General features: G+C 28.9%; 1 protein-coding gene and 1 long non-coding RNA gene across 3 annotated transcripts in view; one reads left to right on the top strand and one right to left on the bottom strand.

Annotated features, from left to right (window-relative positions):
• Positions 1-1,223: 1,223 nt before the first annotated feature.
• The window catches only part of LOC107437476 (trafficking protein particle complex subunit 13), a 108,182-nt gene continuing 92,029 nt past the window's right edge, over positions 1,224-17,376 (bottom strand). Inside the window, exons 10-11 of one of the 2 annotated variants that reach the window (XM_087155297.1) lie at positions 4,243-4,396; positions 1,224-1,499 (exon numbers count right to left, since the gene is read on the bottom strand). In XM_087155297.1, coding sequence (XP_087011423.1) covers positions 1,350-1,499; positions 4,243-4,396 — 304 coding nt within the window. In that variant the 3' untranslated portion in view covers positions 1,224-1,349. The remainder of the gene's footprint in view (positions 1,500-4,242; positions 4,397-17,376) is intronic. The other variant, XM_087155298.1, reaches the window with a different exon arrangement.
• LOC147801231 (uncharacterized) lies at positions 15,413-16,843 on the top strand. The gene is made up of 2 exons (XR_015430524.1): positions 15,413-15,533; positions 16,694-16,843. It is a non-coding gene; the product is annotated as an uncharacterized LOC147801231 (long non-coding RNA).

Below are 17,376 nucleotides of genomic sequence, written 5' to 3'. Positions count from 1 at the left end.
TTGGTTGTGGAACCAATTCTCAAAGGCAGCTTTGACCTCACTATCCTCGGCAAATCACTGTCCCTTTAGAGTTTTCTTGAGTGGACCGAAGATGTGATAGTCACACGGCGAGGGGTCCGGACTATAAGGGGCGTTTGAGAATCTCCCAGCGGGATTACCGCGACAATGTTTGGCATGCCATAGTCACATGAGGACGAGCATTATCATGCAAGTGGATAACCCCATGTGACAAGCATGCCATGTTGGTGGTACTTGATATTCTTTGATCAGTTCATGCAATGCAGCAAAGTATGTGGCAGTAGTGACAGTCATGCCAGTAGGTAGCCCTTCCAACCAATAAACAATCGACGCTAGAGAATCAGGTCATCAACGTCAAAGAAGCATGTTAACTTTACATTCCATGCTCATGCTTTTGGTGGCTGGATGAGAGTGATAGCACCGTGTTTCCTCAGAGGTAACGATCCTTGAAAGGAATTGGTTCCCCACTTTGTGGTACCACATTAGATGTTCAAGGAAACAGACATGAGATGAATCTAATCTGCTCCTCTGTGAAATGTTTTGGCACAAAGTATGCCCAAACCTTTCGGTATTGCAAACTCTTATGCAGTATTTTGTGAACACTTCTTTTGATCATAGATAATTCCTCCACTATTTCTCGAATAGTGATTTGCTGATTATTTCTCACAACACATATAATCTGTACCATACACAATTTGCATTTGACGAACAATTTCTACAACTGTTTTCTAGGTGATAACCACAAGTGCTTAACCAGATCGTGACTAGTCGTCATTACCGTCCCTTCACTAACGGAATACGGATCTACGAGACATATACTCTGTGCCATACACAATTTGCATTCGATGAACAATTTCTTTAGCACTAACATTTTTGGCTGTCAAAAATTGCACTATAATGTACTTGACACCGTTTGGAGACATCCATGACGTGAACAATGCCTTTTAATATGTTCCCACAAGCACCTGGTCGGATCTGACAATATCGTATGCATTCCCAGCACTGTGCGTCCTTTATAGGGACTTGTGCAGTCATCTTTCTTTTCAAATGGTGGAGTTATTACAATGCCACTTTTATTTGAATGAACCTTATACAAAATAATAAGTCTTAATGAATTCAAGCGAATGAACAGAGTATTTATGAGCTATTAAATATCCCATGCATTTAAAATCACTGAAACAAGTCCAAGAAATTATCAAACAAGATAAAAATACTGATTTTATTTAAATTATACAAATGAGTAACTTACTAAAGTATCTATACAATTATAAATATTTTCAATATATTGAATTAAAATATCTTCTTAGATAATATTAAATGTACAGGTAGTTTTATTTTATAGATAAGGATTGAAAAGATGCAGGAAGAGTTAATTCCGGTAGTTTGCATTCATCATCTAACGTAGCAAATACATGAGCAAAGTCCGCAAAATCTTCAATTCTGTTTAAGAACAATTCTTTTATAGTGAGTCCAGAAAGACCCTAAAAACAGAAATAAAATTTTTGTGTTCAAAAGGTGAGAGACATTATCATGACTAAATAGATAAATCTAAAATGTTTTGTGGGGCTTCTCTAATACTTAGATTTAGAATTATTCACTACATATGTTTTATGGATTAAAGTAATTTCAAAAAGATACAACACACTACAAAAAACATTGAATGAAATTTTAATTATCAGAAACACTATGTAAGCTGTATTATATCTAACATACTGCAATTAAATACAAATTATACAATGTAAAATACAAAATTAGTTATTAAGAGAAGAAATAAAAATTTTTTATGATAACTATCCCTTGCACTTTCATACCTAGTTGTATACAAAATATAAATTATAGCTAAAACAAAGGTATGTATTTCACACTAATACGCATTTGTTAATGTTCAACCTATAAGATAGAAGACTGATAGAAATAATATATGAATGTAGTTCAATGCAAAGAAGTTATTGGAGGGAAAGAACGGAATATAAGAAAACTATGGTTATTATGTTGAAAAACATGTACAGAGAACAGAAAAGAAACACCCTGAATAACTTTTGATCAAATGATCAGATTATCATGTACTAGTACTCAATCATGATATTACAAGGGTCTAACCATAAATATGCTAATTAATGAGTACAGACGATATTATAAGTAGTAATGAAATCATATGCAAAAATGTACTTTCTATGAACAAACATAGATTTGGATTTCTGACTCTCAAAATGTGTTCCCAATAGTTTCTCAAAGAGAGCGATTGAAAATTTGGACACTTTAATGTTAATTTCACTTTTTTCGTAATATGCCATAACTTAAGAACTTTTTAAGCAAATCGAAAATTTTTTGTACAGAATGATAAAATTCATTTTCAAAAGATAATTCCAAAAAAAAAAAAATTTTTTTTTAATAAATATTTATTATTTTATTTAATTATAGTATAATATACAAATGTTTATGTCCTTTTAAAGAATATAATTTTAAATGGCAAAATTTGAGAATAATAGAATGAATAGTTTCTGAATTATTAAATTCTAAAAAAGTCATATAATTGTATGGAGACAATGTGCCTAGCTGAGAAATTTTCCCAAGTAACACATCAGTTAAAGGGTGAAACTTTACATTAAAAATGAAAATATTTATAGAAAATAATATACATATAATAGAAAAAAAGTTTTTCCTACATTCACACACACACATTTAAAAATAATTATTAGTCTTCTCAGTGGCATATGCAGAATTTTTTCAAGGGGGGTGTTCATAATTTTCTGAAACTACTAAAAGAAATTCGAGTATGTAATAAAGCACTATTATTTCCCTAATTTAGACAGTTAGACAATTTTGACTTTTAATTTAGACAACATTGTTTAGTTAAATTTTGATTTGATTTTTTAAGTTTAAGAACATAATTTTTTTTTATAATAAGAGGTAAAATATTTAATTTTTTATTAAAAAGTAGGAATTAATCAAGCCAGAAAAAAGTACTCATAATGTAACAGCTACCTAAATAATAACCGTATAAATGTGAATATTCTATAGAAAACCAATGAATTTGACCAAAAAATAAGAAAAGATAACTTACCAACAAATAAGGAATTAAACCAGTTTACAAACATTTATTGATTTATACAGTAATATCCAAATGACGTTTTTTTTTTTTTTTTTTTTTTTGCAAGTTCGTTTAAAATGTCTTCTACAGCTGGGGTAAATTTTCTATGAATTTTTAAGAGCGCCAATCTATTAATTCTATTATTACCCGTTTTATTGTGTAAATGTCTTTCAACGACGTAAAGTTGAAAAGGATCTTTCGTTTGCACTCGTTGAAACAGGTAGAACGACCAATATTTCTAGGAGTTTGAAAATGTTTGGTGTTATATCTTTATCGCACATTCCAAGAGCATCCGCCGCAGTTTTTGGAACACTACCTCCGTCTTCACTAATCCTTTTTAAACTTTTGTACCAGAGTTTTAGTTCAGACTTAAGGCTTTCTTTACAGGTATCCAAATCTTGAGCGCAAAATTCCACTAGTGCTTCAAAAGCCTTTATATTTGAAGGTTGGCAAATGAAAGGATCGGCAGGAAGAAGGCACTGAAATCCTTTCAAATTATTACGATGCGATACAAATCTTAAGTCATTGTGTTATAAAATTTTCTATAAATCGAATAAATGCACTAACTCTGAAATATGTTTCGGGTGTTGATTAGGGAAAATTAGCGTGATTTTTCTACAGACAGAGATAACTCTCAGTCTCATTAGCTAACTCCTTTGTACTCCGTTCCCCCTTTTATATAATTTTCACCGCATCTCCAAAATTCTCGAATTGATTCAAGATGGCAGAATGTTTAGGATTCCAGAATCATCGCGTAAAGACCTCGCAAATGCTAGCCAGTCTCGAAAACTATCGGACTGAAAAGAACCAGCAATCGGGACTCGCCCATAACAGTATCACGTGAATTTGATTTCAAAAAACCTATTATAGTAAATGTTTTTTTCAGTATTCTGAGAAATACCGTGAGAAAAAAAGTAGGCATGAGGCAAATAAATTTATATAGTCTTAAAAAATAATAACCTGCATAATTTCTACTAAAATTTTTATTTTTGCCATTTTGTCTGATCAAGGAGGGAGTTGAAATCACTAAACACCCCCCTTGCGTACGCCCCTGTCTTCTCAGTATTATTCCATTAAAATAATGTATACTATTTTCCACCTAATAAATTATGCATAAAAAAGTTATTGCAAACCTGCAATCCTGGTCGCACTGCAATAGCTTCAAGTGAGACATACACACATGATCCTTTTTCTAAATTTGTAATTTTTTGACCTGAAATTCCATGCCATAGAATACCATTGGTGAAGGAGTTGTTTAGTGTCAAAAGTAAATCTAAAGCTCTATCACTAGAAAACATTCAAAGAGTAACTATTTATGAAAGTTATAATAAATAATCAGAATTAAAATTAAACTGTCAGCAGACTAGTAGAAACTTGTTTTAATGGTATAAACATGATTTGAGACAGTATAAGAACATACAATAAAACCTAGATAATCATCTTTTATACAAAACCATTCTCTGTGTTAACCAGTATATTTTTTGCTATTTACTAAATATTCCAAAACTTCTATGTAGGCAATATTCATTTTGTCAGTTGCTCAGTATGAATTTTGTACAAAATAGTTTCGGGCATTTAGCAAGCGCTAAAACTTTATAGTATGATAGTAAATGCCAGAAACAGATGCAGAATGTGATTTTCACAATAATTTACACATAGAAAATTTTGATTTGTGCAGTATGAGTGCACAAATGATTCAAATGAGGGATCAAGTTATCTTTTAAGTATAAACCACAGTACAGCATTCTATACATAGGCAGACATGTGATTGCTGGAAGAAGAAATTATCTAAAATGTTTTTTCAATCCGTTTTTTTTTTCTTCTTTCTTTTAGTACATAGCAGATAAATAAAAGACTCAAAGCAACATTTATAAAATGTGAAGAAAGGTATTTTACTTCATCAAATAAACTTATTTTCATCAACGGTTAATTAAATGTTTCGAGATTCACATGCTGTATTGAATAATATCTTATCAAAAATATCAAGATTTTAAAAAATATGCGAAAATTAACAGTGACAGCTGCCGAAAAACCTTTTAAAAAAAATGTTAGAATTATCACGTCAAATACTGAATAATCAGAAATTTAAAAAAATCATGTGAAAATCAGCAGCAAAAATTGCAAATTTTTTATTTTTATTTTTATTAAATGCGACATTGATTTAACACAAACCCACCTTGTCAAAAATAATTACTCAACTGCGAGATTTGAATTTCTTGTTTCCTATCTTGTGAATTATCGCATCAAATAGTGAATACTCAGGCAAGCGGTTTTAATTTCTTGTATCACAGGGTTGCCACAGTAAAAAATTAACAAAAATAGTTGCTTTTAGTATCCTCAAGCATGAAAATAGTTGCCTAAAACTATAAAAATAGTTGCCTGAACAGGAGCAAAAATTTATCAAAAATAGTAGCCAAATAATTAAAATTGTAGCTTAATTGTCAAATACTATGATAAGGACTGGTTGATGTCAGAAGTTTTAAATTGTGATACATCATCCGTCAGACATCGCGATTTAGCATATGTTCAGAAATTACCTATGGGAAATCAATCAAAAATAAATAAAAAGGAATAAATCTATTACAAAAGAAAATATTAATTCTAAACATATACTACTATAATATCAATATCATTGCTTAATTTTTTCAATTAAAATAATAAAGAAGTCAAAGTAAAAGCAAACCCAAGATTTATTTCATTTCTCTTAAATTAAAAAGGATTTAAGATTTACTATTGGTTTAAAAATAATTATACTGTAACAAAATATTTTACATACGTGCATTAAACTTAAAAGAAAAAAAAACGAAAGTAGAAAACAAACCAAAGAAATGTTCACTTTAGAAAAAAAATTATTTTTTTTAAATTATTTGTTGGAAAAAAACCACGCTTTTGAAACATCATTAGACCCTCTTTTATTCAATTATTTAAAATAATATAAAGTAGTATTAACTAATGGTCAAATTCTATCCTGAATAAATGTAAAAATATTTTTACTTATTTATCATTATTTCCGTTTTTGAAAATAAAATTGACTAAAGACTTATTTCTTTAAAAATGACACTGACTATCTAACAAATTATAAAACAAACAAGTATTGAAAGAATTTTAATAAAATTAAAAAAAAACTTTAAGTACTACCGTAATTTCGCGGAGATAGGCCGCAGCGTTAGTGATTTAAAACTTGAAAATTTAGTAGGAAGGCGTATCTAACGGGGCGGCCTATATAGTATTACTTTTTTTTTTTTTCAAAAAATTTTGCTTTTTAGAAACTACACTGGAAATTTCATCTTCATTTTTTCCACCTGTTATTGTACTTTTTATTTATTTTTTCATGCTTAATGTCACTCCAAGGAATAGTCAGTGCACCTGGAATTTTCCCCTCCCTAATCCTTTCTTGGAATCATTTTCTGGAGACCACTATCCACAAGAGAACAAAGTCTCTCTTTCCCTTCTGCCATATGGACAGCTGTTGAGTGTAGGAAATGGGCGTGGAGTGGAGAAGCATAAATCAGAAAGGAATGAATGAAGAAAATCAGGGTGGGGCCGGTGATAAGGCAATTGTAAAACAAACGCTCCCCCACCCCCCTTCTTTCCAGGAAATATGACTCTTCCACTTGTCATGGATGCCTCTCTCCACTCCCCTTTTTTCTTCAGCTGGTTGTTAAAAACATGTGAATGTTTGGTAAATAAAGCATGCTGATGAGCTTGGAATGACCTTCAATAATCTTACAATTAGAATGTTCAAAAAGAATTTTAGACAGGGATAAAAGAAAGACCGTCCAAGGCTGAGTCAGTTGAAAAAAGAAACCTGATTTGAGAAGCGAAAATAGGGGGAGGAATTGCTAGAAACTTGTTTTAAATGCTTGGGAGGGAGCTTTTTATTGTTTTTTTTTTCATTGCTCATATTTCTGTTTGATTTCCATTATCTTCCTCAGCTTATTATTATTACGTTTTTTTATTGTTTTATCTTCAGTTCTCATGCGTGTTTTTGTTTTATTCATATTTTTCTTTCGTCAATATTTTTGTTTCGTTAATACTATTTTCGTTTTGTTTTAACATAACTTGTATTTAAGTTATCCATTTTAAATGCCTCCCATTAAGAGGAAAAATTATACCACTGCCTTTAAGCTGTCAGCAATTAAAAGAGAAAAAGAAACTGTGATAAATGGCTTCAAAAAAGCGGAAATCATCCCGGGACAAACGAAACCGAAAGTGACGGAGATTAACCCGAAATAAACAAGAGAAATTGTAATTGTATTAGGAATTGTATTAGGTAATTAAGTTGAAATATCAAACAAATTTCTGTATATGCTAATTACAAACGCTTTTTTTGTTACAAAAGTGTTTTTTTTTTACACGAATGTATTTTAACAAGTATAAAAGGAATGTCATCAATGTTTGACGGAATTAATTAAACAGCTTTCTTGTTCATCCTATGAATAGGGAATACTTCATGTGGTTATATGGAGTGAAGTAATGTTTCGTCAGTTTAGGCACTTTTGTCAGTAAACTTGACATGAAAATCCTATATGGCAAGAATTTATTTTACATTTCAGTTAAAAGAAAAAATTTAAAATTCATATATACTTACATTTAGCTCGATTTTAGCAATTCAAATTGCCACAAATGAACATAGTCGTCGATTAAATCTTTTTTGTTTTGTTTTGAAAATAAAATTACATAATGTGATATGAAAAAAAATAATATTTTTGTTTTGAAATTTATAGGGTTTATCCAAAGAAAAATGATTAAACCAAAGAAATTAATATATGTTCTATAATTATTCAAAGTTTGCTTAGCGGTTGCACTATGAGAAACCCGTGCGGCTATGAAAAAAGAATTATTAAAGTGTAGCAGTTCTTAGGAATTCCCACGAAGAAAAAAACGCTATGTGTTTCAGTTTTAATTATAATTTGAGAAAATTATAAATTCTTATTGATTAAATAATTGTAACCAGTTTAACATCAATTTAGAATTTATTAATTTAATTTTTTTATAAAAAAGGGCCGTGAAGCATTTCGTTATATTACAGGATACATCGATTTGTTGATTTAAACCAGTGTCTTTCAATAAAGTTTGCATTAGAAGATAAAATTTGGTGTTTGGCGCTGTCGCCAAAAGCCATGCCTGCAATTTTTAAAGTTAAGAACAGCAACCTTAGGAGAAGACTTTTCAACAATGCATGGAGAGGAAACTAATTGATGTTAACTGTCAATCCTATTTTCTCCCCCCACCCCAATGAACCCCAACAACCGCGAAGCTACCTTCCCCACCCAATACAACTGGAGAGTCACGAAACAACACCTAGCCGGAGTTTGCATGTAGATGTTTTTTCGTGACGCTTTGGAAATAAGGGGTTAAATAAAGGTAAGCTTTATTTCAATTTTTTCATAAATAAAAACAACTGAACATTTATTGGTTTAAAAATAATCAAATTATTATACTTACCTACATTAAATAAATTTGAAAAAAACTAACTTTTTATAACAAAATTAAATACAAAATACCCCTATTAAATTGTATAGCTTAAAATGAAAAATAATAATTGAAAAAAACCAATGAAGAAACTTCTTTACATTGATCTATTGAGTTCAGAACGAAAGTTTAAGATAACAGCGATTATGCAGCAATCGCAAAGTAACAGTAGGTCTACGAAAAATAAGAATAAGTATAAAAAGAACTTCGCTAAGAGTAAAAAAGTCTCCCAATAGTCGCCTATTCCTGAAAATAGTTGCTTTTTTAGCCTTTTCAGGCAAAAAAAGTCGACATAAATAGTAAACAAAAATAGTAGCAAACAGTCGCGTTTTAGTAGCCTGTGGCAACCCTGGTATCATAATAATACAGGAATTTTAAAAAATCATACGAAAATCAACAGCAACAAATGCAAAAAAAAGTTTTTTTTTAAATATTAAACGATGCATGGATTCAGCACAAATTCAGCATGTCAAGAAATAACTACTCAAATGGGAGATTCGAATTTTTCATTAAAGTATGAAAATATCAGGATTTAAAAAAAACCACGTAAATATGAATAGCTGTGAAAACAGTGCCATTATTGCATCAGAATGTGACTGACAAATGACAAATTGACTTTTGGAATAATGTATAAAAATAAAAGGATTAAAAAAAAAAACACTTAAAAAATTTGAAGTTATAATAGCCTATATAACAATTGATGCACCGCATGGATTTACAATGGTATTGAAGCAAATCGAGTGCATCAAATAGTGATTAATCAAAAGAGCGAATAAAATTTTGAGTTCTGTGATAAAATCTAAATTTTAAAAACAATGAGAATATTAATTGCATTAACTGCAAAATGAAAAAAAGAGATTGAAACATGGATTTAGGATGTCATCTAGAGTGTTAAAAAATTATTACTGAAAAGTGTGATTCAAAATTTCCCTGATGCAATATCATATTAAAAAATAATTCAATATAATTGAAACGGAATAAAAAAAAAGGGGGGGGGGGAATATATAACATCGTCATAATCAAATAACATCGGTCTGTTACAAATCGGATTTCGCAACTAAATTGCTACTAACTAAAATATGTTTTAAAAAAATAAGTTTTTTTTTCTTCTTCTAGCGAACGATGTTTTAGATGTTTATTGTATTTTTCTCTAAAAAATCTGTGTAAAAAAATCATTATCAAGAGTAATTACGTTATCGTTACGACATGAGGACGACAAAAGAGGAATGCTGGTTAGGGTGAAATAAATTTCTCGTTAACAAGATTTTGCATAGGTAACAAAATTTTACTTTAGATTAATGAAAAATTTTGTGGATATTACAGAGAAATAATATGCGTCGGAGTATAAATTATTGATTAGCAAAATTCCACAAATTAGCAGAAGAATCACATGCCTGCACAAGTGATAATCATGTTGGAAAGTTACATCACAGTGGAAATTAGTGACCAAGCAGTAATCAGAAAACATTTTTTCATTCATAAAGTGTAAAACTGTGCTTTTTTTTCTACACATAATACACTAATTTTCTTTTATTCAGAACAAAAGATTCAAATATGCATAACAATAGTAGTAAATAAATGTAAAAATTTTTTAAATCTATTTTTATAATTTTGATATAAATTTATTCCTAGCTTCTTTTTTGGTGGCCAGTTGGACTAACCTCTTGAACTGAACATTCTGTTGTTCCACATAGCTTATAAATATGAACTGAAAATTAATAATGATTTCATTGATGTGATTTCTCAGGTATTACGTTTGTATAAAAATTGTAGCTGTTCCCTTTTGTTTTGGTACATATGTTTATGTTATTTTGAATAGCAGCAGAAAAAAGTAAAATAAAGTTAACAAAACAAATAAAATTCTATTTTATATGAGATATTCATACAAGTGCTAGTATGAGAGGTCAGAATTAGTAACAGAAAAAATAATGACTTTAGTTAGAGAAATATAGTTTTAGGAATTTAGTGTCACTAATCATACCCATACAGCAAATTTCGTCCTAAAGACATCCCAAAACATTCCGAACACTCCTGGAACAGTCATATCCGCAGAGTGTCAGAAGAAAGAATTCCGCAGGAAATCACAAGCGGACAGCAATATGAGAGGCCTTTCAAATGAGTGTTTTAGGAATCATGTAGGATCATCGCTCAGCGCATGCGTGTTAACTTCAACTTTACCGTTAATGTTATTTCTTTTGCCCAGTGACAAAAGCAATTCTGCTAGTGAAATCTAAATAATAAGGTATTTATGAGCTCAAATATCTTTATTAGTTTCTTTTTTGTTTATCATTCTTTTTTTTTTATAATCTATATTTATATTATTGATTTATTAGTGTACTTGAACCCCATCAATATCTTTAATATTTCAATTGCAATTTAAATGTTTACATGCGTGGTTTATTTAATTTTTTCATAATTATTGAGGATGCTTTATTTTTATCATTTTGTGAGGCAAATTTTTATCTGTTCTGATAATTCATTCTTTCTATTATTTTTGTTTTCTTCCTTTAAGTTTAACTTATTATTTGGCATGTTTTTTTGGTAACCCTAAATTAATCATTTCTTCTAATGATGAAATGACATTTTAAATTATGTCAATGTTGCTATTCATCTTCATTATTTAGTATATTGTTATTTTACCGTTTTCTACATAATTGTTTCTATAAATTGTCTATGGATTGTGTTTTCAATATAAATGTAAACAATAACAATCTCCAGCTCAATACAAGCTGCGAGGCGATCTTTTCAAACGGATAAATTTGTTTTCAACAAAAGAAATACCGTAATTTATGGAAGAAACGCCGCACCTACCGTAAACGCCGCACTTGTGATAATGAGACTTAAAAGAAAAAAAATCATGATAAACGCCGCACACGTTGTAAACGCCGCACCCATAATAACGATTTAGCGGCAAAAGTGAATATATAACATTAATTCCTTATAAATACTACTAATGTTTTAAATTTAAAATATAAATTAAAATTTATAAATGTATAATTATAATAAAATCAAAAATTGAATTTGCTATTGAATATTTTGGACAAACTGCTCAGAACAACATGTTACAATCGGCTGTTGGTGCCTTCGTTAGGTAAAAAATTTAAATAACTATATTTATATTACTTTAATATAAATGATTTTTTATATTATAGTATAGGACCCAAAATTCGGCACTTACGGGACCGATGAAATTTCGGAATTTGCAGAATTTCGGATCTCTTCCGGAAATTCCAATATGGCGCCCGTATATTACGATAATTCAATTACGCTGTTAATTTCAGAAAAACCAATAAATTTAGCTAAGTTTCAATTGTAGATAATGATGGAGTGAATTTAAAAACGTCCCATCTTTAGAAATTTCATTAATTAAAATAATAATCGATAAGATATAATCAAGAAGAAATAAGCCGAAGGATAAATAATTCAAGATGAAATAATCCGAAAAAGAAATAATCGTTTCTTCTTCAGAGCGAGATCATTGTTCTCGTTTTTTCTTTTACATAACATTTTGTTTTAACAAAAGACGCTTATCTCGGAAAATAAAAAGCTAACAAGGAACTACAAAAAAGAAGCAAACAACTAATAACGATAAAAAAACAAGTTAACAAAAAAAGTAACAGTTAATAAGCAATAAAAAGATAAATAAATCGAATTAAAAAAAAAAGCAGCAAAAGGGATAGAATTCATTTTGTACACCAAGTGAGAAGGAAGTTTCAATGTCAAAAGGGTGTGGCTAATTTATGGTCAAACAGAAGAGGGAAATGGGGGAGGGGAACAAAAACAGTAAAGCACTTGTCAAGATTGATTCATCAGTTTCTCCCAACTTGCATTTCTTTATTTTGTTCATTGGAAATGCAGATGTTTTTACTTTTCAATTATGTTTTGTTTGATACAGATTTATTATTTTTTCTCTTCATGTTTTTATTTTTAAAAGATAAAATATAGTTACTTACTTCAAGAGAAAAAAATTCCAAATAAGAAGAAAATATGACTGATTTTTTTTTCTCTTATCAAAAAAATTTCTTTAAAAAAAAAATTGGTCGGATTAAGTGCCGAATTACTACATATTTATATTTTATAAATATTTTTTTTAATTTTATTTATTTATTTTTTGGAAATTACCTCTTTTATTTAAATAAGAAGATATCAGTTTATAAATCGCGTCCATAACAACGATGCATCGGCAAAAATTAAATATACTAAATTAATGCTTTACAAATATTACTGAAATTAAAATGTAAATTAAAGTATAACAAAGTGAGAAAAAATGAGAAAGAGCTTTCCACCACGCGGTTGGCGGGAACTAGATCGAGATCTACCCACTTTCTTTAAGGGGTGGTTGGTTATCGGTAGTGGCGCCATCTTTTGTCATAATTCGCAACTATTTTGATAAAAAAAAATGTTTTTTCTTTGAAAAATGTAAAATTTATTTTTAAAATATCGTAAACGCCGCAACCGGCATAAACGCCGCAATTAAAATTTTAAAACTTTTAAACGCCGCGACGTTTCTTCCATAAATTACGGTAAATTATATAATTTTTACGCTCAAATCTGTTGTATTTAATAAGGTATTAATGATAAGTAATTCTAGTGAGTAAGAATTGAAACTATGTTTTATTTCTTTAGAGATGTATTGTTGAAAAGGTGACATGGTTGCTAGATTTTGAATAACTCCCTTTTTTGGCAGTCCTGATTTGGCCTCTTTCCATTTGTTTATTATTGTTTGTTCTTGTTGTAAGCTGTGCACCATTTTACGTTAGAGTTAGCACCTTTAGCATTGTAAACACAAGTAATAAGTAATCAAATACCACATTTGCAAGAATCTCAAAACACAATGTTCGCGTTGTAAGCCAAATGGCTTTAAAATACACCGGAAACAGTAACCTGGAAGTATAGGCGTATATAAGTATAGAGCTTGCAGCGTTCCCTTGTGTAAAAAACACTGTCCATAGGGATTTTTAAAATTAGATATACTTAGCCAAGTAAATAACCAAGCAAAAGGGCTGCTGCTTTTTTTCCCGTTCTAGATTGAGTAAGTTGCAGCATTTGCTGCAATGAATTCAGTTTTTCTCCTTACATGATTGTTCATAATCAATCTGTCTTAAAATTAATAAAAAGTTGCAAAGTTAATTAACAATTACATGAAATTTAATCAGGCTATTAATTTTAACTGCTAAAGATAATTACATTATTTTCACTATCTCAGTAATTTTTATCTTTTTAAAAATAGTTCTGAAATTATATTTATATCGATATTAGTAAAATTTAATATATAAAAGAATCATATGGATGCAATAAAAATGTTTATATGTGTAACTAATTTTATACAGAATAGTGTCTACATTTTGATGTCATTGTTTCTAAAGCAATTATTAGAATTTCTTCTGCTTAATGCTTAGTTTCATACCCTATTCCTTAGTTTCATACTCATATTCATTAGATTCATACTCACTACTTAGTATTTCAAGAAATACTTTTTTTTAAAAAATTTGTTGAAAAGTTATTCGAAGTATTTAAAAAAGTTATTGAATCTGTAAGGAGTTTATTTTCGTTTAATAAGTTGAAAATTCTTGTAAATATATTTGTCATTATTTGCCTCTTGCAATGTGAAGCTGGTTTAAAAATATTCAACGATCTTTTAAAATAAAATATTTAGTGCTTTAAAAGGCATATAAAACTTACTTGTAGTTGATCTACATATTTTCTCCATTGTTAAATTTTTGTTAACATTTTTAACTGATAATGGATGGTGTTTTCTACACTAGGGAACGCTGCAAGCTCGGTACCGCCTAAATTTCCGGGTTACTGTTTCCGTTGTATTTTAAAGCCATTTGGCATCATTGTGTATTGAGATTCTTGCAATCAATGTATTTGATTACTTATTACTTGTGCTTACAATGCTAACAATACTGGTGTTTACAATGCTAAAAGTGTTAACACTAACGTAAGATGGTGCACAGCTTGCAACAAGAATAAACAGTAATAAACTTATGGAAAGAGGCCATATCAAGACTGCCAAAAAAGCGAGTTATTCAAAGTCCAGCAACCATGCCACCTTTTTTAACAATATATCTCTAAAAAACTAAAACAAATTTTCTCTTCAAACTCACCAGAATTACATATTAACATTATTATGAAATATGGCAGATATGTGCTTAGAAATTATCTAATTTATTTCTTTTATTGAAAACAAAATTATCCGTTTGAAAACATCACCTATCAGAATAACATGTAGTAAGCAGCTGCAAACTTTTTAACCGGAACTAGAGTAGGTGCTGAGCTCGAGATTGTTATTGTTTACATTTTTATTGAAAACACCATCCATAGTGGTTGAAACATTTAGTTAGTATTTACATATTTGCCTTTTTACAAAAAAAATTGTATGCTAAATTTTAGTATTGTCTTTTTCTTCATTCTCCAAGAGTTTGTTCTTTTTCTTGGGCTGAATTACGATAAACTATTTTCAGAATAAAATTTTGTTTTCTTTAAAATAAATTTTTAATAATTGTATCATTCACATGTCAATTTGCTTTTTTAAAATATTGTTATTTGTATAATTTCTTATTCGTTTCAGATACTTAAATAATTTTTTTTCATTTTATTTCCGTACTTAATTTTTGTATATTGTATTTATTTAATTCTCCATAAATTAAAACAGTTTGATGATTTTGTTCGAAAAGTTGTTATAGAATGCTTTTAAATATAATCTTTGATAATATTCTTCAATATTAATTTTTTTTCTAATGAGATCATGATATCAAGCTTAATTTGAATTAAGACTTGAGCAACATACTTCATCTTGAATTTATTAGTAACAACCATTGTGTAATTTTTTTCAGCTGCACCCTCAATCCATCAACGAAGCGATCTTGGGATTCCTGTAAAATGTGACAGTGGATTTGTAAAGCAAAATTCTTTACTGGATAATTCGAAATTGAAGGCTGAATTGGTAATTATTTTTTTAAGCTATAGAAAATTTTCTCCCCAATGATAAAAATTCAAGCGGAGAGCTTTTACAAAACTTCCTTTAACAAATTTATAACTTAATAATATATAATCAGGAAATTTGCTTTTATGTATTTTTAATATAATGAAGTGTATAATTTTTTGTTTAAATTATTCTTTTGCAGTGTTGGTAAAAACTCATTTGTTTCTAAGTAAATTAATAATGCTTTGCTACCATGAGATAAATTATTTTCTGAACTTAAGGCATAAGGTGATAAATTTTTTAATTTTAGTAATTTTTTTTCTTTCTCATAGTCTGCTAGATTGCAAAGTCTTGTTGGAACTGATTTTAAAGAACATACAAGCCGAGCACTTCGTCACATCATGCCTGATGATGTTGCTGAACTCTATAACTGTGTGGGCATTAATGAAAAAAAAAAGATTTTTTGGTTACAGAGTGTCAGTACAATTTGTGTTGCTAAAGTTCCCTGTCTAGAAAATGAATTTTATTTTTAAAAGTATTTATACACATTAAAATGGTATTATTATTATTAAATTTAGTTGGCAAATCAACATCTATAACCAGCTTTTTTTTTCTTCAACTTTTTAAAATACTATAATTTTAGTATTCCATGAATTTTCAATGAGTTTATAAATTTCTATCATTCTCTGTGTTTGGAATAATTAATAAGTGTGTAACTGTTTGAAATAATCTTGTTATTAGTATCACCATCTTCTTTTCCAGTCACAGTAGAACGGTAATCATACGATACTTCAGTTATCCAACTCTTCTTTTGACTTGCACTTTAAAATATTCTGATCATTGTTACATGTGTTTGTACTAACAGTTTTATCATTATTACAGTTAATGTTACTAGATTATTCTTGTGACAATGAATCAAATAATTTTATTTTTTGTGAACTAGTATACGTACAATGGGCAATTAAAAAAAACTAGTCATTTTTTATTTAGAGTGAATTTAGTCCTAATTAAAAAAGGAGCTTAAGAAGGTCACCCCATAATATTTTCCCTGAGAGTAACAGAAATCTGGACTTCGACTAATTTAGTTTTAGATACCTTTCAAATAGGTTCTGAAATAATTTTATGTTTATTCATAAAAATACCTACTTGTTTGTTTATATTTTCTTTTTGTTATGTTTTAGAAGCTGTTTGCAGTGTTTTCACAAACACTAAAGTAAATGAAGTTGAAAGCATTATTAGAGGCTGGTTGTGCCATGCTAAAGAAAGAAGAGTTTATTCTGCAAAAAAAAATTAGAGAAATAATTGTGTAAATAAAAGTTTTACTTATGTGATTCTAATATTCTTTATTTTTTTCTATTCTCATATTTATTTGCATACACTAAATTTATGCTGCAAAAAATGGATAAATCCTTAAAACAAGTTATCATTTTTAATATCTTCAAGATATTGATTCAGGTATGCCTTCAGCCAACAATTCTTCAGCAAAACATGGCAACAGCTGTTTTAGTTTGTATATAAAAACAGATAATTTTCTATTTTTATTTGTTTTTTAAATTGCATCATTGACACAATAGTTAAACAATAAAGTATGTGATCCATAAACATCTATTTTGAGTTTTTGATAAAATAGTAACTTCATTTAAACTATTTATAATAAAAAATTTTTTTTAGTAAATTTTACAGAAGAATGTAATGAGAATTATTTTGCCAATTAAATAATTTCAATTGATAATACGAGAAATTTAAATACTAATGCTAAGTTAAAAAGAAAATTATTCATTATTTTATTATAAGATCCTTAATATATCTACTACATTAAACAATATGTGCAATGTACATAAGATTCAACAAGGCTCATAATTTA

Source organism: Parasteatoda tepidariorum, chromosome 11 (genome assembly GCF_982258835.1).
Source record: "Parasteatoda tepidariorum strain Cologne lab strain chromosome 11, Ptep-v5.0, whole genome shotgun sequence".
Taxonomy (NCBI): domain Eukaryota; kingdom Metazoa; phylum Arthropoda; class Arachnida; order Araneae; family Theridiidae; genus Parasteatoda; species Parasteatoda tepidariorum.
Note: the sequence above shows the minus strand (reverse complement) of the source record. Positions and strands in the feature narration are given on the sequence as shown.